General features: G+C 40.1%; 1 protein-coding gene across 1 annotated transcript in view; it reads left to right on the top strand.

The window, feature by feature from the left end:
• Positions 1–22,662, top strand: part of cep128 (centrosomal protein 128) — a 49,031-nt gene that overhangs the window by 6,256 nt on the left and 20,113 nt on the right. Inside the window, exons 9-17 of the mRNA XM_080048307.1 lie at positions 3,200–3,274; positions 4,855–4,990; positions 5,845–5,984; positions 8,440–8,511; positions 8,845–9,018; positions 11,211–11,399; positions 11,892–12,311; positions 14,945–15,109; positions 15,875–16,039. Of these exons, the coding sequence (XP_079904433.1) occupies positions 3,200–3,274; positions 4,855–4,990; positions 5,845–5,984; positions 8,440–8,511; positions 8,845–9,018; positions 11,211–11,399; positions 11,892–12,311; positions 14,945–15,109; positions 15,875–16,039 (1,536 nt within the window). The remainder of the gene's footprint in view (positions 1–3,199; positions 3,275–4,854; positions 4,991–5,844; positions 5,985–8,439; positions 8,512–8,844; positions 9,019–11,210; positions 11,400–11,891; positions 12,312–14,944; positions 15,110–15,874; positions 16,040–22,662) is intronic.

Genomic DNA, 22,662 nt, shown 5'->3' with positions numbered 1-22,662 from the left:
AAACAGGTAATAATGCATTTTGAAGGTACCTGATCTAAAGCGAGAACAATGCTTATTAAGGCCAATAAGTCCTTTATTAAACATGTAATAATGCATTTTGAAGGTACCTGATCTAAAGCGAGAACAATGCTTATTAAGTCCAATAAGTCCTTTATTAAACAGGTAATAATGCATTTTGAAGGTACCTGATCTAAAGCGAGAACAATGCTTATTAAGGTTAATAAGTCCTTTATTAAACAGGTAATAATGCATTTTGAAGGTACCTGATCTAAAGCGAGAACAATGCTTATTAAGGTTAATAAATCCTTTAATAAGTACTATATCTTGTCAAGGTGGATACAATGTGAATTAAAAAAACTACATGTAAATACAATGTTACAGAGGTGAAGCACAAAAACTTACTTTTAAAGAAAAAAAAACACTTAACAACTGTGCAATTGTAAACATGTTTGTTTGTTTCCCAGAACTTTCATGAACAACATTTTACTAAATGTAAAAAAATAAATACCTTTGTAAAATAAAAATGCTGCCTGACATCAATTTAAGTGTCCAATGATTAAGACTATTAATTTAAAATATTAAATGAATAAGAACAACAAAACAATTAAATGAGTAGAGCAAAAAAAAACTTTCATCAAACAATAATAAAAAAAACTCTGTTGTAGGTAAAACAATATAAAACGACGTGGGGTTGTATGAGTTGCTTCTGCATATTGAATCTGTAACCTTATGGAGATGGCAATCATCACTATAAGAATTTGGGCGAGACGTTGCTGTATCAGAAGTCAGCATTATACTGTTGCAGATAGGACAAGCAGAAAACCACATGCAACTAATAGATGCTAACCCAGTGTTTCTCAAACTTTTTTTGTCATTCCCCACTTTGGAGGTGGGAATATTTTCAAGTCCCACCGTTCCCCGATTGTGTCAACAAAATAGTAAGAAAATTGGTCAGGCTTAAATGTTTAAAATGTATTGAAATAAAATCAAGTAATACAATTCAAAAATAGATCATTTTATATACAGTATGTGGTAAAAAAAAAAAAAAAGCCTTCTTCTGCTGGCCCCCTCTGCAACAGTACAATGCTGACTTCTGCTATACTTCCTCTTCCTCTTCCCATTGTCTGAGGAGGGGTCAGAGGAGTCAGACGACAACGGACTTGACTCTGAGTCGGGCTTTTCCTTAGCCTCAGGGGAAGGTTGAGTCAGGCTGGTCTATCTTGTTACTGTAAAAAGACAACACAAAGAAACATTGATCACAATTAGACAGATAGCAGACAGGTTACACTAAGCATTTAAGTCATTTGGACATGGAATCTGCAAAAAGGGGTGCAGTATCAAAGAAAATTGTTTGAAAAAAGTAAATATTTTCTTTCATTCAGATAGTTGTCCCTTCAAGAAATAAATCTCTCTCCGTTGTCAGGTCTTTTATTTTTACATCCTGGCATTCTAATTTAAACCTGGCCAGCTCATGTTTATATTTCTGTAGACCCAGTTTGGCAGTTGGGACAATTTGGGCAGCATCTGGGTCAGCACAGAAATAACAATTTAGCATTACTTAGCCCCTTCCTGACAAGCTAGCATGACACAACTGTTAATAGATACGTTTGGTTGCAGTTTTTATGATAGTGTAAGCTAAACGTTAGCTCAAAAAGGAAGCCCACCAAAGCTTCTGAAAGAAAGTAATGTAAGCTAGGCAAACAACTAGCAAGCTAGAACCAGCTAACGTTACTATAACATTACATTCTTAAACTTACCAGAAGAGTCATCCTCCAGTTCGGACCTCACCCTCTTATTTTTCAGAGACCTGGTTTGGGGTGCTGACCGTGCTGACGACTCCGACATGTTCTCCTTACTTTCGTGAAACACTTTGTCAAGCATGGCCGTCAAGCTGGCGTCAAGCCATCAGCGACTTGCATACACGGAACTTCCGGTTTTACAACTACCTTCAAAATAAAAGCCCTTTAAGGATCTGATTTGAGCAAACCGATCATACGAGTCATATTCATCATAGATTGTGAAAAAAACACTACGTTCTCGGGGCATCTAATTTTAACACTCACTCAACATGTGTGCGCACACATAGAGGTGAAATAATCACTTAAGAGCAAAAACAAATATATTATGCACTCATTATGCTACATGCCAAAAGACAACATTTTGGAAAGAGGGATGAAAATCAGTGACTTTAGCCTACTAAGATATGGCGCTGCAAACCAAACTCAGAAAACTTATTTTTGAAGGTACTTCAACAAGAAAAACATTAAAACTAATCAAATACCTTCACCGCTCTAACATTGTATTTACATGTCGTTTTTCTAATTCTCATTGTATCCTCCTTGACAAGATATAGTACTTATGAACTGTTAAAAAGTGTTTAATAAAGGACTTATTAACCTTAATAAGCATTGTTCATAGAGCATAGTTAACTGCAATTAATTGATTAATAAAGATGTGTTTACCTTCATAAAGCAACAAACAATGCTTAGTAAAGGTTTAACAATGACATAATAGGCAAGTTAGTAAGACTCAATAAATAGGTTTGTAACGCTTTTATTAACAGCTATCAGAAACTCATAAGACTTTTATTAATGATATTAAGCAATCAATTAATAGTTAAGAAGTGTCTTATAAGTGCTTATAAAAGTCTTATAATCACACTGTCAACATGTTTATTATGTTATTATTAACACTTATATATAGTCTTATTAACACAAATTAATGTTAATAAGCATCTAATAAGGTCCTTATTACCTATTTACTAAGGCTTATAACAAGAACCTTAATATAAAGCGTTACCGAAAGGGTTTTTCTTAGTATTAAAACGAGTAGATTCGTTTTGTGGAAAGTGTTGCCTCATTTTTTCTGCATCTTTAAGTGAAGTTGGAAGCAGTAGTAGTTAGCATTCAAAATGTTACTTAGCCAGGTAGTATAAAGTATATCAAAACTTTGACTAGACAAAACTTGAATAGAGCCCCTTCCTGACACTTAGATACTTCCGCCTTAACTGAATTGGTATATATTTCTAAATGTATAAATGCTCTATTGCTAATGATTTCCTCTAGGATATTGCTCATTCTGAACCTTTGAACACATCACACCAGGCTCTTGCTGCTTCCACATCCATTTTCAAAACACTTGCTCATTATCGTATTGTCCTCCTGACAGACACTGTTAATGTTATGCTCTCCTCTTTTAGATGGAGCAGGAAATGGAGAGGGCTAGAAGACTGTTGGAACAGTCTGAGGACAGCAGAGAGTCCCTCGATCAACAGGTTTGTTTGGGTCTGTGTGTACTGTGCCCCAGCGTATAGGCACACACATACAGTAAAACCCAAGAGACACAAAACAAGTAGGAGAACTCCAGTGCTGTTTGACTCACTGTCTGTCAGTCAACAGGGTATAAGGCCTTATTTTGATACATTTTAATTAAATGTTTTTTTTTAATGCTTTTAAAAGTATTGAATTTTGCTATAAAGTATTGAACTTCCTTCACAAAGCTCTTAATTTTTGCCATTTTAAATACTTGGCAAGAGTTTGTTATGTAACAAGAGTTTACGCATACTTCCCAAAATGATTGTTATAGTAGGGGAGAACGGGGTAAGTAGGCACACTTTTTACTCTAGTGAGAATTCCTCATCACCTAAACATCTTTCAATAGTCATTCCTACATTAAATTGAAGCTTAAGGTGTTGGCTTGAAATGTGTACCCCTCACTTTGTATATCTTATTGTAATAAAGAAGAAATTAATCGTCAAAGACACCCTTACACATTGTGACAACCAACCCCATCAAGGGGTCGGTTGTCACACACTATGGGGTTGTTTGTCACAATGTTATCTTAATGGGAATAATCTTAAAAAGACGGCAAGATAGCAGAACTAAATTTGAAAGTGTAATTGCATTGTCAAGTTGACAAATAGGCCTACATAACTTACTGTAGCCTTGGCAGCTGGTCTAGTTTGGGATGCACTGGGTTGTTTTGATTTTGTTGCCCTTTTTTCTTTTGCATGCTAGCTGCCTTTTCCTGCTCTATTCTCTCCTTCTCTGGGGTGTCAGTGAGGACACAGCTTGACAATTTATTTTGTTATTCGGTTCCTTTCCTGGCTGCACCCTTTGGATAACATGTGACAACCAACCCCCCAAAAAATGTGACGACCAACCCCAACTTGAATTTCTTGCTAGCATCAAGGCCAACAACCATCTGACAACTAATTAGCTTGCTAACCACAATCTAAACTATAGTTTACCCTTCACACTTGTTATGGGTAACAAGTGTTTTGTTATAAACCCATTGAGTAAAAGCCTAGAAGAAAAATACTGAGGAGCTAAATATTTTCAATTTGACATGAAAAACACTAACAGTCCTCTCACCTCAAATTCAGCAGTATAACTCTGAGGAAGACTATGAAGGTGACCTCTGATCCCAGTTGTGGATATTTACATACCAAAATTTCACAGACAGCGCCTTCTGGTTCCGAGATATAAAGATTGTGACAACCAACCCGTGTGACAATTTACTCCGTTCTCCCCTATATCAATTTGAGTATATTAATGTGAGTTTATAACTAATGTTCTTTATGTAAAGTTTTTTAAATTGTGTCAGAATTTCCATAATTTCCTTCCTACTTTTGCCAGTATGGCCTGACGTTGGCAATAAATTACATTTTAAGTGGCATTAACAAGGTAGTAAAAAGTCTTGAATGTAACTTTGGAGATCCCTGGGGGTAGCCTGAGTCAGATGTCTCTCTCTCTCTCTCTCTCTCTCTCTCTCTCTCTCTCTCTCTCTCTCTCTCTCTCTCTGTCTCTGTCTCTGTCTCTCTCTCTGTCTCTCTCTGTCTCTGTCAATCCCCAGGTAGAGGACATGCGAGGTGAGCTGCTGAGAACGAGGAAGGAGAAGACCGAACTTCAGAAAAGCCGTCTGGAACCTTTTCAGTCCATTGGCAACCACACTTACAGGGAGGAGGGGACAGGTGGACAGCGAGGACCAGGTACTGAATATAGCTCTGCACATCTGTTAAAATGAGCAATGTCACATATCCCACCAACCAACCATTATTATTTATTTTACTCTTGCACTTTATATTGTTGAACTTGTTTATCTGTTGGTTGCATTTCTGTTTCTGTTACTGTTCTGTTTATTGTGTTGTCTCCGTCATTACTTGTGTATAGACGGACAGGTACATAAGAATTTCCCTGCGCATTTTCCTTGTGCAATTGTGTATGTGACGAAATAAAATTAAACCTAATGAACGCTTAGTGAACACAAACATTTATACAGGAGGACAGAGGGGATTTGGATGAAGGTTGAATTGATGGGTTAACAGATTGCTATGACAACTCTGTGTCTAGAAAAAGCCGGCATTATGTCTTATTGCTTGTATTATAGAGCAGTGTGAATAAGAGGTCTGAGAGATACAAGGCCGTCAATAGTGAAGACAGGACAAGTGGAATGTTGTGAAAAAGGATTCAAGAAGAATTGATTAGCCCTATAGAAATAAAAAAACAGCGCAGAAGAATAATGTGAAACATATGATCATAAAAGAAGAAAAATATTAGATAACAGTATTGAAATTCTATTGGTGCCCCTCCGTTTTATGTTAAATGATTGATTTTTAGGGTTCTAAAATGACAGGTTCTTATGAAATTTTAAGTAATTTAGTAGTTCAATAAGCAATGGCAATTGTTTTCAAATTTATTTTTTATTTAAACCTGCACTATTTATGTAATTCACAGAAATATTGCCAAGGCAGTTGGCATTTCTGTAGGAGGCATTTCCTGTGTATTTCTTGCCTCTGCATGTAGAAATCAATCCTAGCTCTAACCATTTTGGTTATGTGTATAGATCGTTCGAGCCTGGAAAAAGAAGTGGCGGACCTGCGAGCCCAACTGGGCACGACTTCAGTCTACAGCGAGGTTGAAGAAGTGAAAAGGGCTCTGGACCGCAAGGAGAAGGAGAGGCTCCAACTCCGCTTACAGGTGGAGGTGTGTATCAGAGGAAATTGTGTGACAGTGCAGGAATTATTTTTCAAACTTGAAGAGCTTATGGGAATGTAAGAGAAGGCCCTGCATATCATTCCTCATCTAGCTTGCTGCCTGAGATAAATCACCTAAAGAATAAAATGGTGAAATATCGAGGATCTCAAAGCAGGAGTGCATAGTCTTTTTTACCGTGTTGTCGTCTCCACCCTGAGCGGGGTTATTTCAGTTTGTCGGGGTTTGCCTCTGATCCGTGGTCGCATCCTCCGCCAACTCCGTGCCACTTGATCCTCTTAAAAACGTCAGATGAAGTGACAGTTGGAATAGGAGATCAGAAGACAACCCGCAGTCATTTATCCTTACCCAAACTGTTGCAATGTGTCAGTTCCCCTCAATGTAGCAAGGCATAACAAAATCTAGAAATGAAAACGGCATTCCCTAGCTAAAGCAGTGGGACATTCGAGGCTACGGTGGCTATCAATAAAATGTTAGTAGAAATAGCTGCACTTAAAGCATTGGCACATTCCTCTCTAATCTCCGGTGTTTCTCTCACTGAGTGTGCGTTCAAACTGCCACGCTTTCTCTATTTCTGAGTAGGTGTTAAGAGAGGAAGTTGGTGTCTAAACGGATCACCTAGAGCACTTCTAATGGCTTTCATATCTAGTTAAAAAATATATATTTCCTTTTTATAACGGAAAATAAGCATAAGATGAAGAATGTAGTGTTTGATTTAATTTTTCCGTGACTGAATTTATACAACGTCTTATATGTCTATGGGCCGGTTTCGCAGACATGGATTAAGCATAGTTCTGGACTAAATTGTACTTTCAATGGACAATCTCCATTCAAAATTCCATTTAGTCCAGGACTAGGCTTAATCCATGTCTGTGAAACTGGCCCTAAGACTCATAAGTCTATAACTAATTATTCCTAACCGACAGTCTCATTCAGTATAAATAGCTAATTGCCACTATGCTAACTAGGGCTGTGTCAAAAATCGAAATATCGATATATCGCGATACTTAGTTTCCCGATATCAGTATCGATTTTTATATCAAAATATCGATTTTTTTTTATTAATTTTTTTATGATTTTTTTTTTTTTTTTTTTTTTTTTGCTTTTCATGGCTTTATTGACAGTGCAGAGATACAGATATGAAGTGGGGCAGAGAGGGAATGAAACAACCACGGGTCAGATTCAAACCCATGTCTGCTGTCAGGCCTGAGCCTCTAGGATACTGACTATTGAAGTTAGATCAGTTTTGTTTATAAAAATACTTAAGATTCACTGTGTCACAAAAGCACACTGATGTGTTTTCATTTTCATTGTGTCCTGTACAGTTAGTACAAGAGTGAATTGGATTTGTTATTTTGATGTTATGGCAGCTGCAGCAGTGTTTGATAATTTGCCAAAACCAAAAAAAAGGAAGAAAAATAGTAAAGGAAGTTGTGAATGAAATAGTTTTGACTTCATTTGTCTGTACAATTATCACTATATTGTGCTGTTATGTTTGACAAGGCAACTTGTTTATGGAATATCGCAATATATCGTGATATATCAAGATACGCAATATATCGTGATATATCGTATCGTGACCAGTGTATCGTGATACGTACAGTATCGCGAAGTCCTTGACGATACCCAGCCCTAATGCTAACCTTACCTAAACTTCAATCAAACTTGAACTTGAGATGGATTGTGATTGTGTCGTGCATAAGAAGTACAGCTGCACAATTAACTGTAAAACAAATTGTGATCTGGATTCATATATGACATTTTGATCCTGTCGTTCTTATCAAAGAAGTTTTAAATACAGTGGTTGATTGTACAAATGGACTGGGTTCTATTTATTTTCTATTTATTTATTTTTTAAATGTATTCTAAAGCTGTTACTTTACATTGTAAATACTTTTATACATACTTTTTATGTTAGAAGAAACTTTTAATTCGAGGTCTAGCACTTTAATGTCATGTTTAAGGGTGTCTAATTGTCAGTAAATGCTTTTGTTGCAAACAAAATAATTGTGTGAGAGAACCGTGATATCAATTCTTGAGGATAAAAATCGTGATTCACAGTAAAACAAGAATCGATGCTACAACCCTAATATGAGTAGGTGAAGGTGAGTCCAATTGTGGGGCAAAACACAGTCTCAGTCTTTGACCTTTCTGTCTGTGCCTTTTGTCTTCTCTGCTCCCTATTGCTGCCCTTTACTGTTCTCCCTCTTTTTTTTCTTCTTCTTCTTCTTTCTTAAAACATCAGCTGTCTTTTTCTCCCCCTTCCTCGCTTCCATTTCCCTAAACCCATTTCTCCACACACCTATATGTCTCCTTTTCCTCCCCATTAGTGGTAGTAGTCTCACACACACACACACACACACACACACACACACACACACACACACACACACACACACACACACTCACGTGCGTCCCTGACCTTTTCTCTTTTTCTATACATCAGGATTTGTCATCAGACCTGGTGCGGCGGGAGCAGCAGCAGCTACGGATGCTGGAACAGTTGAGGGAGATTCAGGTATTGTAATAACGGGCATTCCTCCGTCACACTGTTAATTCATAAGTGGGTAGGTAATTTAATTCAATTACTCCAAGCAAGGGAGTGCTTTTACCAGTTGGCAATTGGAAGCATACTGTGTGTGTAGTGCCTCATTCTGGGCCACAAGTTCATACAAATTCATATAAAGAATTTAAACACTAATGCTGCAGAAATGAGATTCCTCCACCATGGGGTACATCCAAAAATCTACGAGAGATTTTTGGATGCACCCCATGGTTTAAAAAAAAAAACTCAGATTATAATGAATGCATATATACACTGTATTTTTTATATTCACTCCTCTTTTCACAGGCAGGGAGCAGGGAGACCGAGGCATCACTGCAGGAGACCTCGAGGAGCAGAGATGAATTGAAGAGCAGGGCCCAGGAGGCAGTACGGCAGTGGAGGGCAAAGTGCAGGAGACTGCAGAAGGAGCTGGAGGAGGCCAGGCACCAGGCTCAGTTCCACACAGACAAGGCCTCGCAGGTCGGTGGAGGCACATGCATTCATTACACCACTTTTCACACCATAGCCTATAGCGGCAGTTAAGTGCCTGCTGCTCTTTTTAATATTGGCTGCCTTTCCACAATGAACAAAAAAAATAATAATCCAACATTACAGCGCATTGAGTCTAGTGGTCTTATTAGGGTTTTTTTTTTCTGCCTTATTTCAAAATGTTCCTAGCGGCAGACAGGACTGGAGTGGAATTGTAAAACTGAATTCAAAATGAGAAAAATAATCTCACACCATCTGCTTTTAAAGAGACAATCCACCGATTATACTCGTGGTGGTCAAAATATCCGTCCCATTGGGTACTACTCTTTGGCTTTGGAGGGAGCATTCTAAAGTTTATAGAGATTACCCTGATGAAATGTATCAACCAGGGTTTTTGGACTTTGACTGGTACTAGGACAAACAAGTCAAAGAATGTCTGCCATTATTGCTTTGATTCTGACCGTTTGAATCTTTCCCACTATAAATCCCCTATATTTATGTATTTGTCTTCTCAAAAATTCCAAACTGTGCTGCTCCTGCTAATGGCTAGCCAGCTGGCAGCACTGTTATCAACAACTGACTGTCTTTGTTGCATTTTCTTAGCAGTGGACTCTGGCTCGTGCATGCTATAGCTGCACAGAATTTGAGTGTGTTCAAAAAAAAAAGAAAAAATCAATAATGTCTCTACTGAAATGCATTTTTCAGCTCCAGTAGTAGACTGATTTGTAGTGACGCCCCAGGCGGACAGAAAACAAAACTTATCTCAGCCAAACTCTCCCTGTAGCTCTGCAGCTCACTGACATTAGAATTCATCAGGGGATAGTTGGACTAAAACAAGGTTCTCACAACTGGCTACAGTGATACAGTGATTATTGGCCAGTTTTGTAAACATTATTGACACCGCAATAATGTCTGCTGTTACTCAGATGTTATATTCAAATATGTTGAAGCAAAATCCTCCCTCCTTTGTTACACACAGTATGGGGGACATTCAAGTTCAGATCAGCGAATTAGACAAAATAAATCAACACCCTCCAACACGGGGAATAGGGAGTTTTTCTGGTCCATGGCTTTCATAGTGGAAATTGACTAGAAAATCAGCAAACACAGCCCCTTCTGTACCTTTTGACTACAATGATTGTAAAGGGATAAACTGTATGAATACATATCTGTTGCAATCCATATTGTATGTCACATGCAGTCCTCTTATGATGAAGAGGGATTATGGTCTCAGTTTTATGAGGAAAATTTGAAAGGAAAATGCTAGTAAGACCCTCTGAATACCTAAAAAAAAACACCAATACGCATTAAGAAACATTCCAGAGGTTTTTATTTAATTTTCTTTTTTCTATTGATATTGCTGTTGATCCCAAACAAGTGGTTAGATACTGATGCATGCCTTTCTCTGTTTATTTCAAATCCTTCCTTGTTTTTTTCCAGTATAGCAAAGACAGCTTTGTATCAGTCAGACTCTTGAAAAATGTATTGAATTCATGTATAATAGTAAAATAACCAAATTGGAAGTCATGTAGTCTGAGTACCTTTGCAAGTTATGTTACAGCAGTTGTGTTGAATAATTAACGTCTGACTATTATAATAAGCTTGAAATTCACCTCCCAGTGATTTCCATTCCATTTAAACTGAGTGAGTCACCTCCAAACATGCAGTCAGCAGCCGAACTCCACAAAGACAGACATACAGACACACAGACAGACAGACTGCCACCTGGCATACTCGACGTGACGCGAATTAATTACAAAATCATTTCTGCCCCCTTAATGAATTAGGGGGGAGAATCAAGTGCTCAATTAAATGATTAGGTTCTAAGCCACAGCAAAGTCTTTGCAAATTCCATGCAAAGCCCGAGTATTAGAAGCAATCTGCCTTGAACAGACCTGACCATTGTCCCTTATCAGGGAGCTGAGTGCTAGCATTTTTCCTATCAGTGCAAAAGCTGGTACTGCATATGTTTCTCTTCCTCTGTCTCTCTGTCACTCTTTCATCATTACTGCTAGAGCTAGTTTTTTTGTATATCACGTCCTGCGCCTCCTCTTCATTTGTCATTCTTCATTTTCATTATTCTCCCCCTGTGTGTGTGTGTGTGTGTCTCTCTCTCCCTCTCTCTCTCTCTCTCTCTCTCTCTCTCTCTCTCTCTCTCTCCCTCTCCCTCTCCCTCCCTCCAGACAGCCAGGGAAAAGGAGAGCTCCCAGGCCCAGCTGAAGGCGCTGAGCCAGCAGACTGAGGCAGCCCGCAGGGAGCTTGCTGAAATCCTCGGCCGCTTGGCCCAGCGCGAAGAGGAGCTCCACCGCAAGGACGTGGAGCTGTCCGAGAGCCGCCAGCGCCACCTGACACTGGAGCAGGAAATCCGGGAGGTGGGCAGGGTCCGAACGTCCAGAAATAGACAACATCTTTCAATTCACTAGGGATACATCAGAGATCATTTATTTTATTTTAGTCTATTAATAATTTTTAGTTATTTGCACATATAAAACCTTTGTCTGGGTTTCTCTGAACATCGTGCTTTCAATAATCTTAAGTAGGTGTAGTTCATTGATTCAAGACCAGTTTAACTCTCCTTTTTAAAAAGGACAGCAAGCGGCCCTTATGTTAAATGAATCACTCTACCACCACAAAGTATGCTTTTAAGGTGTCATGTAACGATGTCAGCTAGTCACTAGCACGGTCTTACACTTGACATGACTGAAACTGAATATAATTCTTTAGGAACGCTCACTTTGTCTGTTCCATCTTGGGTGTTGTCAAAGGGAAGGCAGAATGTGTAACCTCAAACCCTTTTGCTAAAGAGTCATCGAGGGGAGCTGCTTTGATCAGTTTTTGTAACAGCGCTCCTCTGAACCCTTAAGGTGAGAGACGCCTCGGCTGGCCTGAGGGAGGAGATTCAACTTCAAGCCGCTGTGGAGGCCAGACTGAAGGAGGAGAACCAGAGGCTGGAGGAACACGCCGACACCCAGGCGCGTCACAGTAAGCAGACCACCTCGGCCCAGGCCCAGCTAGCCCAGCGGCTGGCCCAGGAGCAGAGCTCTAAGACGGAGCTCCAGAGAGGCACAGTGGAGCTGCAGGCCAAGCTGACAGCGCTACAGGAAGAGAGGGCCGCCCTGGGCCAGCAGCTGAGGCTAGAGAGGGAGGTGCATCAGAAAGAACTGGACAACGTCAAGGCAATGATGGAAGACAGCAGGACCAAGAAGGATCGGGAAGTGCAAGAGCTACTCGAGCTCTGCCTGCAGGAGCGCGATGAAGTGAAGGCACACCTAATGGAGCTCAAGGTTAGGCCCTTTAAAAATAACATGTTCAAGTGTTTTATTGTAAAAGGGAAACAGTTAAAGGGAGAGTTTGTGGAAATACATATTTTTGTATAGCCCCTATGTCTGTTCAATACATGTGTAGCTAGACTAGAGCCAACTGGTTAGCTTAGCTTAGAAAAAAAAAATGGAAACCTATCCTGGCACTGTCCAAAGGTAACAAAGTCAGATCCACAGCCCACCCAGAAATAGTCTGGCACACAGACACTTTGGTTTTTGTACAGATTGAACAGACGAGACGTAACTTTGATAGTTGACGAGCTTTACAGGTGATGGTAAGTGGATATTGCAGTGTTTGATTTACAGGAAAGCCAGGGGGGCTTAGCTGCCCTGAAAGAGACTTGCGGTCCACCAGTAGCAACAATATATTTTGTGTGTGTGGGCGGTCTAGAAATAAGCCATCAGCATTTCTAATGCTACAATGAATGACATACATAAAATCAATTAAGATTGAATATCCTGTCATCAGTAATTACACATTTGTGTGGAACTCTGCCCTGCTCGATGAGGCTGTTTACAATATTTTTGTGTTGTAATATATAACTGATCCGTCTCATGTCATGGCTCAGGGCTGTTTTCATCCTGTATTGTGTTGAATGCCTATGTGTGGATAGTATTGAGTGCATCCCCCCTCTTTATATGAAAGTGTAGCCTTACTGCCCTTCTCGATCACACCTTTGTGATTAGAGTAGAGTGCTAGGTGACACCCTCCCATAGCAAGCATGTCATGCCATCATAGATTAGTTTTGTAGAAACAGGCCAACAATTCTCCCTCAGTGATGATTTCATTATTTTGCTTTGTAATATTTGGTATTAGCGGTGGATGGCAGTAGCTCAACAAAGTCCTTTCTCCAGTCTCCAGTTTATTTTTCATACAGTTTTAATAAAAACTATCAATATTCTCACCTAACTCAAGAAAGCAACTAAGTGTATTTACAAAATTGTATCTCTATATAAAAAAATACCCAAAGGCCCCTGCTGAGAAGCAGTGCTGCTGAGCTCTGGATTATGTATCAGATGCAACACACACACACACACACACACACACACACACACACACACATCCTTGATTTGTCAAATCTTTCATGATGTCAAGGTCATAAGCCAAGCAGAGAGATTTGATTTCTTCTGCTCCCAGCCACGGATCACAGAGTGCCACAGTCTAATCGACATTTTAGAGTATCATTGGCACACACTTCAGATTCAGCACAGGGGTAACACATGCCTCAGCCGCCAAACATCTGGCATATTTCCGACTCAGCGAGACACAGACGAGAGTTCTCATTTGGAGTCATTTTCTTCATTGGCTGGGCGTGTGTCCTCTTGAGTGCGGGTGAAGCGAGGATAGCTGAGCTCTTTAATGGTGTGTGTGGTGCCCTGTGGATCCAAACCTCCGAGCGTGAATATTTAAAAACCCCTGATATCAGACCTCCGAAGTCTCATCAAGGCCAGTCTAGCGATAGGGGACTCCACTTGACACACACACACACACACACACACACACACACACACACACACACACACACACACACACACACACACACACACACTTCAATCTCTCCAGTGACGGGCCCTCGTGGGTACATTGTTTCTCAAGGGGCATGGTCCTCCCTGATATGGTTGAGTTTAGCCCATTAGCTTTGCTGAATGGCATTAGTATCTGACATAACTCATTGTAATGGAGTCGTTTCCGAGCACGGTGAGGACAAGGGCGTTTGCTGGAATGTTTTAAAGTACAAGCCTGCGGCGGGCGCTGCAGATGTCCCTAAGATGCCCACCCAATATTCACATAGCATGGCCGCAAGCCTCTCTTAAGTTTTTTTTTGACACAGTCAACTGTCAGAAAAAGCTTAAAAATGTCTATTTTCTTGTCCTTGTCCTCTCCCTCTTGATTTTTCCTCCATTCTCTCTTCCCTCTCGCTGTTTCTCTCTCTCTCTACCCTAATCCCTCTCTTTCTGCTTCCCTTCCAGTTCTAATTTAGCATTTTTAATCTGTTTTTCCTCTCTTTTGACTCCCTGCAGTTGTGTTTTTCCGCTTTTTCTTTGTTTGTGTCACGCCTGTCACTCCCGCTCCTCAGTCATTGTTGTTTATTCCCCAACTACATTTTGAGCTGTGTGTGATAATGTGATCATTGTGGGTAGAGAACGAATGTCTAAGGGTGGGATTTGTCTTTGCTTGCTTCAGCCCGGGCTGAGTCTTAGCAATGGCATTTACCCATTCTCTTGACCCACGGCGTGATGTTCTGTGTGTGCGCGCAGCACAGAATGTCAGGTCAGACCTTTAATTCACCCTTTACAGATGTGACTTAAGATGTTTTCAAATTAGTTAGGTCCTCTGGCAGATTTGGCATGCTGTATGATCTATGATCCAAATAGCAGCATTTATGTCAATCGAAATCTAAAAAATGTTCACCTCTTATTCATACTCTATGTTCTATGTATGTTCTAGTATGTTCTATGGTCTTGGATATCACACGTACAAAAACAAAAAAATCAAGTTGATATTTTTGCTGCAGTTAAATGACCTTTCCTTATCATGTAAAACTATTGCCTATAGTGTTTTTTTATGGCTTCAAACACATCCACTCTCTTATTAGGCAGACGCAGCGTCGGAGAAGGAGCTGTGTGGGGCGCTGCGCATCAAGTTGGACAGGATGAAAGATGAGTGCGATAAGCTGGCTGCACAGCTGAGCACAAAAGACGAGGCACATGCACATCTCCACAGAAAGTACCAGCAACTCAAACAGGAACTGGACGACAAGGTAAGCCCTGTCTGCTTCTTTTGCCACGTGTTTTCAAATCCAGTGACGAGTTTCAAATGATGGAGAAACTTCCAATAAATGCCAAGTATCTGTTGTCAAATGTTAAATCTACCAGGACGTCACTCTCTGTCCTTCTCTTTTTAAAATCTAGAATATCTGGTAAGGCCACCACACACACCTAAAGAATAGTTCAAAAGGTCAAGCTGTGCCAAATCAGCACTATTTTTTTTTATACTTTATCAATACGCCCTTAGGTGTTTCTACCCTATTCACCTCTCTCTCTGACAGGCACCTGATAAGTTGTATGGGGCTCTTTGGGAGGAGATCCATGTATTGATTAGAAATGGGGTGAATGGAGGAAAAGGGGGGCTCTCATTAATGTAACACGGTGCTTTATTATTCCAGGGAAAAGAGGTATAATGATCTACCGTCCCTAGGCAGTTCTGATCAGTTGGTTCCTGTGCTTTCGGATGTATATCGATTTGAATATGCCCTGGTAGGGACACAGGAAAACTATTGACAGTGCAGGCCAGATAAGGGAACCCAACTACTGTATGCCCCTGTATGTGAGTGGGGAAATACAATGACCCTTCTGATGCCCAAGGTTGTCTGTATGTGTTATTGAGTCAACTGTAACAACTACTGGAAAATATCTTTATAATAGGTAGACTTGGATATCTATACTCATCGGCAGAAAATCCACTGCAATGAAATTGTCTCTACAGTACCCTGCTCTGCTTTCTCTCCCTCTCCCTTTCTCCACAGGTCAGGTCAGGAGACAGGAGACGTGCTTCGGAGTCTGAGCTTGTTAAGCTGGAGGAGAAGGTGCTGCGGATGGAAGCGGAGCAAGAGGCAGTCCTCACCTCCATGGGTGAAGAACTAGACACAGCTTGTCGCAACTTGGCAAGGAACGCTGAAGACAAACTGCAGGTATTTAATGACTATGTTGACATTATTTGTGTGTGTGTGTGTGTGTGTGTGTGTGTGTGTGTGTGTGTGTGTGTGTGTGTGTGTGTGTGTGTGTGTGTGTGTGTGTGTGTGTGAGTGTGTTGAAGTTGAAGTTGCATTGAGTGATTTATTTGGCCACCATGGGACCGAATGACTTCAGAACACACTCACACAAACACAATGCCAATATACAGTATATCTTTGGCCTATTACTGAACATGTATGCAAACATTTAGACTCCCAGAAGATACCGAGCAACATGAGCATTGACCCATACTTTCAAACTGTAATGTTCAACCAACTGCGGAAAATATTTGGGTCTAAGCCGGTCAACTTTTCCACACCAGTCCCTTGTATACTTGAGCTTGTTTACAGTTCATACTGGCTAAGTAGTGTGTGAACTCACGTCATCTGAAATAGTCTATTTAAAATGGTGGCGTATAGTTTTACAGTATATGGGAAGATGAGATCTGAAAAATTCAACCATTGAGTATCTGTTCAGGCTGGAGAACCAAAGTGAGGTAAAAGCTGCATAGAGCAGCAGTTTGGGTTAGCCCATTGATGACTATGGCAATCTAGGATGCATGTCCTTAATGCCTGAGGGTTTTCTGAAAAAATACTACGAATTGTCAACGTCTACCAACACCTTAATATCTAAGCCTGTGTAGTACATAGCAACATGATATAAAATAAATTTAAAAGGTAAGGTACACAGGTGTTATTTAAACATGTTCCCTAAGCACTTACAAACCAACAAATCTTTCAAAAAATCGTCAAAATTAGATGGGGGAGAAAAGAAAAAAATACATTATAAAATATTAAAAAATAATGTGCTAAATGGGGTTATAATCCTGCTTCCTTTTAGCATGGATAGTAGTGACTGAGTGTGCAGTGGAGAGAGAAAGATAGACTGATAAGGTGCGAATACACTGCACACCGCCGCGCCGTTTTGAATCAAAATATATGACCCACGTGAATCGTATAGATCCGAAGAGTTTTTGTTTTTTTTTGGGGGGGGGGGGGGGAGGGGGGGGGTAACGGCAGCTGGCAGAGAAGTCAGCCAGCGCTTCCCAGACTGGACTCTGTGGGCGAGTTACCGTAGTGTGAGACAAGGGAATATCATTATCTTGGCAATAAAACATCTTTGGTAGACGTCATGAGTATTGTCCAATCAGCGTTCAGATCAGGCACCGTAAAGCATCACTGCTGCCGCTGTGTGTGTTCAGACTTGGCTAGAATTGGCTAAAAGTCTCAATCAAAGAGGATTTGATTAAACGCTGTCAATGCTTCAGAGGTGAATGTAACTTAGCCTACTCGGCTGAAAACAGAAATTAACGGAGCTCACTCACAGTCCCTTTATTTCGTCGCGCTGTCAGTTTGCCGACATGGCTCTGTGTATTTAGACTCGAGACATAGAAACAGATCGCGGAAGCCGTTCCAGTAGACAACGTTAACGGGCAGGATATCCCCGACTATGGTTTCATCTATCAAACCACAGAGTTTTTTCTGAGCGGCGTCTCACTCGCTCACACTGGCGAGGTCTCCCAAGTCCCGGTGATTTCCACCGTCACAGCGATCGACTCGCTGCTTTGCTCGGGCGGAGGCTTTGTGTGAAGGTGATTTAACATCACGGTCGTAGACGAATGTTATAACTTTATGCTGCATATTTTGCACTACACTGTTGACCCACACAGGACTCTTAAGTGAAGCTGACATTTTAATGAGCGCACATTGCAGAAATGAAGCGCCTGCAGTGCGCTCACAATCAGAGCTGGGCCCGAGGCATAAGCAAACTTAGGGGTTGCTTAGGGCCCCCGACCGACAGGGGCCCCCCCCAAAAAAGTTTGATATTAACATCATATTATTATATCATACAAAAAAATGTATTTAATCAGTTCATCTAGGAGGTAATCCGAGTTTAACTGATCACGTCACGTTCACGTCCATGCACAGTGTGTATTGACTTTATTTAAAAACATTTGGAAATGGGGCTCAGTTGCCCATGCACTCACTGTATAACCTATTTAAGCCTCGTCTGTGGAACAAAAGATAGCTGGACAACAGAGTTCTTCTGCTTCGTTCCTCTCATTGCATTTAAATGTATTCATTATATTACAGAAAAATATGTCCCGTAAAAGAAAAAGAGCACCAAGCCCAACCCAGAGGACCCTGCATAATATTTTATTTTAAATTAACATTTTTATGGAAAATCCATGTCTTTCGTCAATAGCTTCTAATTCATCTGACCCAGTGTCTCCAAATTATTTGTTCACACAAAATTCTCTTTATTTTCTTAATTTTCCTCTCAAAGTGCACCAGATTCATGCATTTAATTTTAAAAAGTAAAAAAAAATCCCGATTTCCCCCCCCCCCCCTAGAAGGGACAGGTTTGTCACCTTTTTCACCTCCTATGAGTTTGCAGGTCTGATAATAGCCACAGTGCTGTGTACAGCTATCAGTTTTGCTTTGTGAACCAAGTTAGCACCGGTTAGCTTGGGTAAAGCACCATCAGCACAGCAGACTCGTGCTCTCAGCACCGGTTAGCACCAGCGCCAGCATATCCCCAGAGTAGGAGAAGGCTACTCTGTTCGGGCGGCGGACACAATTTGACCCAATATGATCACGCGATGATCATCATTAATCCTTTGGTCAAAAAAAAGAAACTAATCATAAATTCCTCATGCCCAAAGTGACAACAGAAGTGTCTTGGATTGGCCAAGCATTTTGTCAGTCCAAACCTCAAATTATTCAATTTACCATAATGTAAGAGAAGGTAAAGAAGCACATTTTCCCCAATTGAGAACATGGAACTATCACAGATTGGCTTTACTGCTTAAAATATAATCTGGAAAATGAATCCATTATGGATGTTCATTAATCAGCTAATCTTTGCAGCTCTAAATCGCACGCATGCATGCACCGTTTTTCAAGGCCTACTTATCTTGCACGTACATACTGTACTGAATGCTTTGATGAGTGGTAATCGACTGCAGGCTTCCTGTGACTATGAACTTCTTTCATCTTTTTAGGGGAAAGATGTTTGTTCGTCTAATAGGGAGCAGATAAAATTGCTGAAGATTTAAGACATTAAATTGATGAGATTGTCTCAAACTGCAGAGATAGGCTCTTACATGAGGATATATTTCTGTATTAGAGCATGTTTTATGAGTTTCTGTGCATACAAACAAGGCAATATTTCAGTTCTTATTTAAATTGCAGTTAATGTGTTGTACCAAAGTGCTGTGATACCCATTGGTACAAGATCTGTTATCTTGAAATTGAGTATTCTGTGGATATAAACTATTTTTACAGATGTATCAATTTATTCACATGTGTAGTTAAAAGTTCATTTGACCTGCTAATCACTTTCCACATGATTCTACATAACAGTACTTAGATTTTATGTTTACTCTTTTGCTACTTTTTAGTATGTGTTATTAGCCTGGATATCCAGACCTGCCGCAGCGGCAGCGCCGCTAGCAAATTTAGATTTGCTCAGCCTGTTTGTCTGGACACGATCCTTTGGAGCTCATTAACTATGTCGGAAAATTCGGAGTTGCCAATCAAATTGTACTATCTGATATAGGCGGGCCAGAGCCCTATGTATGGAGCTCTGGGGCGGACAAAGCCGGATGACGACAGTGCTGCACATGCGCCGTCGAAGTTGTGATAGTAAACAACAAAGATGGCTGCTGATACGTTGTTTGAATTTAAAACGGGTTTGGCCTCGACATTCAACAATTTGGAAGATGGCACTCATATCTTTTTTTTTTTTTTTTTTACTTTTTTTTTGTGGTTTTGTTTTTTTTTTTTACATGTGGACCAAAAAAAAACAGAATAAGTAAACACATACAATGCATACACAACTCCCTCCCCCCTCCCTGGCACTCATATCTTTCATTAGCAAGAAAGATGAAAAATTCTGCCAATCGACCACGGTAAAAGTTTAATTCAACTTTTAACCTTGCTGTTCGCTAAACGAACGGGGCTGAATATGTCACATTGATCATTGCTCTGATTGGTCGTAGTGCTATCCAATTGCGTGCAGTGGTATTTGAAATGCATGCGTTGGTGCCACCCCTTGAGTTGGGAAGGTATATTGATCGTGGCCAGACCCTATATTGTTCTAGATTTGGGTCTGGGTTTCCAGGCTAATGTGTTATAGTTATGGCTTCAAATGGGGGAAAAAAGGCAATCATATAAAAAAAATTCAATAACAAGTTTTTGCAACCATCTTTTAAGCTATTGCAGATCTTTATATTCAAGTACAGTATATCTTAGTAGAATTATCAAAGTATTTTCATCCAGCATTTTTAAGGTAAAATAAATCCTCTCTATGTACATTACATAATATAAAGCCACAAACACCCAAGGCTTGCAGATGTTAATTTAGATTTTATACATGCGCACTACCCTAACCCCTTAAATTTTCCTTAACTTTCAAAGCAGCGCTGCATTATATTACAACTTCTTACATTAGTGCTTCTTAAGATGATGAAGAAGGGTACCATGAGGTAATTGAAACCTAATGCACCCCCAAACTGTTAACGATTCCCATCATTAGGCCAATCATGAGCAAGTTTGACTTCTTTCTAACCTGACAGATTACAGATGGGGCGAGGTGTTGGTCTGCATGTATGGCTGCAGATCTTACTGGACCGGATTCTGAAATCTTTATGAGAGCTGGCTAGGTTCATTAGCCTGGGCCAGTAGAGGAACATGTAACTTCAAGCATGTAGGGAGGAGTAACCCTTAATGCTATTTCTTGCTTGATACAGCAGTGTTTCCCACTAATGTATCATTCCGTGGCGGGCCGCCACACTTTCATTTTGCCCCGCCACACATTCATTTATTTTTTATTTTTTATTTTTTTGATATATGTTATTTGAGTACTAGTAATTCAACAATCTAATAAAACAAAAGGGCGCTTGTGTTCACTCTTTTGAACCACAGGTAACCACCACCTTTGCTTCATTTTTTTGATGGCTCAAATGTGTATCATAGGAAATTATTTATTCATTAACCATTGATAAGTGTGTTAAACTCCATCTTAATCACCATTTATATAGGAATAGTGTTCCTCAAAGTACACCAGATTGATGCATTTAACATTTAAAAGGTACAACATTTTCTTCCGGGGGAGCATACCCCCGGACCACCCTAGGGGGGTCGGGGTCCCCCCCCCCACACTTTCAAAAAATTCTGTGGGAAACACTGATACATACATCCTGAATGCTGGTTTTCACAATTACTTTTTTCAAAATAAAAAATATATCTCCTCACTATCTGGGACATGTCTATACTGTGTGCACTGGAAAATAAAAAGGTTAATACTAGGGCTGTCAAGCGATTAAAAAAAATATTCTAATTAATTACAGGCTCTGTGATTAATTAATCTAAATTAATCGCATACTTTTATGGCGCTTTTATACCTGTTTATAAACAGCTGTATAGCCTGCTACAGTTTGTTTCTCTCTCTCTCTCTCTCGCTCTCCGTCTCTCGTAACTTCTGTCTCCACAACAGACAGCGCTGCACTTCCACAGATGCCTATGCCAATTCATTCACCATCGTCGTACTCATAGGCAAAAATATTGACACACACACACACACACACACACACACACACACACACACACACAGGGCCGACTGGGGAAAGTGATACAGTCGTGGGGGGGCCCAAGGCAGAGGGGGGCCCCATCAAAAAAATTAAAATTTAACAAGCTTCGAAGGCCCTGAACAACGCCATTCCAAAAAAAGAAATAATTGACTGGCTCATGATAGGCCCCTGACCCTTGCAAGGAGATCAGGGGCCTGCGCATGACTAAGGCATGTATGCGGGAGAGTAAGCAGGAGTAAGCCAACATTGAATTGAGCTGGTGGCGAAAATAAACGCAGCGATGTTTCTATGGGGATATAAACGCAGCGATGTTTCTATGGGGATATTTAGCTGTACAGAAATAAGTGCTGGCAAAGCTAGAACTGTTTATTACTCACATCACCGTGGCAACACAACCTATCTATCAGCTCAGACAGCGCAGAGAAAAGTCTGATGAATTCATGAGAGTGATGGCCCCTGCAACTTTCAGTAAGTTTAAAGAAGTGCCACACTGTTACTGCCTTTGAAATGCATTTAGACATTTTAAGGGGAAAACACATTGTATTTATTATTTCAACTATTGAGTTATTTGTAGAACAGCATGTTAGTGTAGGCCAACAAGATTTATTTTCAGAATTTTCAATGCTGCTTTATTTTTACGTTTTAAATTGGGAAAGACATGTTCCAAAACGACCAATAACCTCTGTATTTAAAAATAAATCAAGCAAGTAGGCTAATAATAACCATTAATAAATTATAGGCTATCGCATCACAGTAGGCCTATTGTCCACAATAATCACAGCCCCCTATCCATAAAGGAACTTTAAAAAGTTGAATTTGCACTTGATGTGCATACACAAGTGTATGATCTATTATTTGTATTTAGTGTGTCTGCATAGTATTGCACAAAAACAGTAGAAGTTTTCTTTAATTGTGTTTTGTACTGTCTGCATGTTTGCACAACATTTTTACTTGCACATAACAGAATTGCTCAACTGTTGTATTTTT

The sequence above is a fragment of the Ammodytes marinus genome (assembly GCF_949987685.1).
Source record: "Ammodytes marinus genome assembly, chromosome: 19".
Classification (NCBI taxonomy): domain Eukaryota; kingdom Metazoa; phylum Chordata; class Actinopteri; order Uranoscopiformes; family Ammodytidae; genus Ammodytes; species Ammodytes marinus.
Note: the sequence above shows the minus strand (reverse complement) of the source record. Positions and strands in the feature narration are given on the sequence as shown.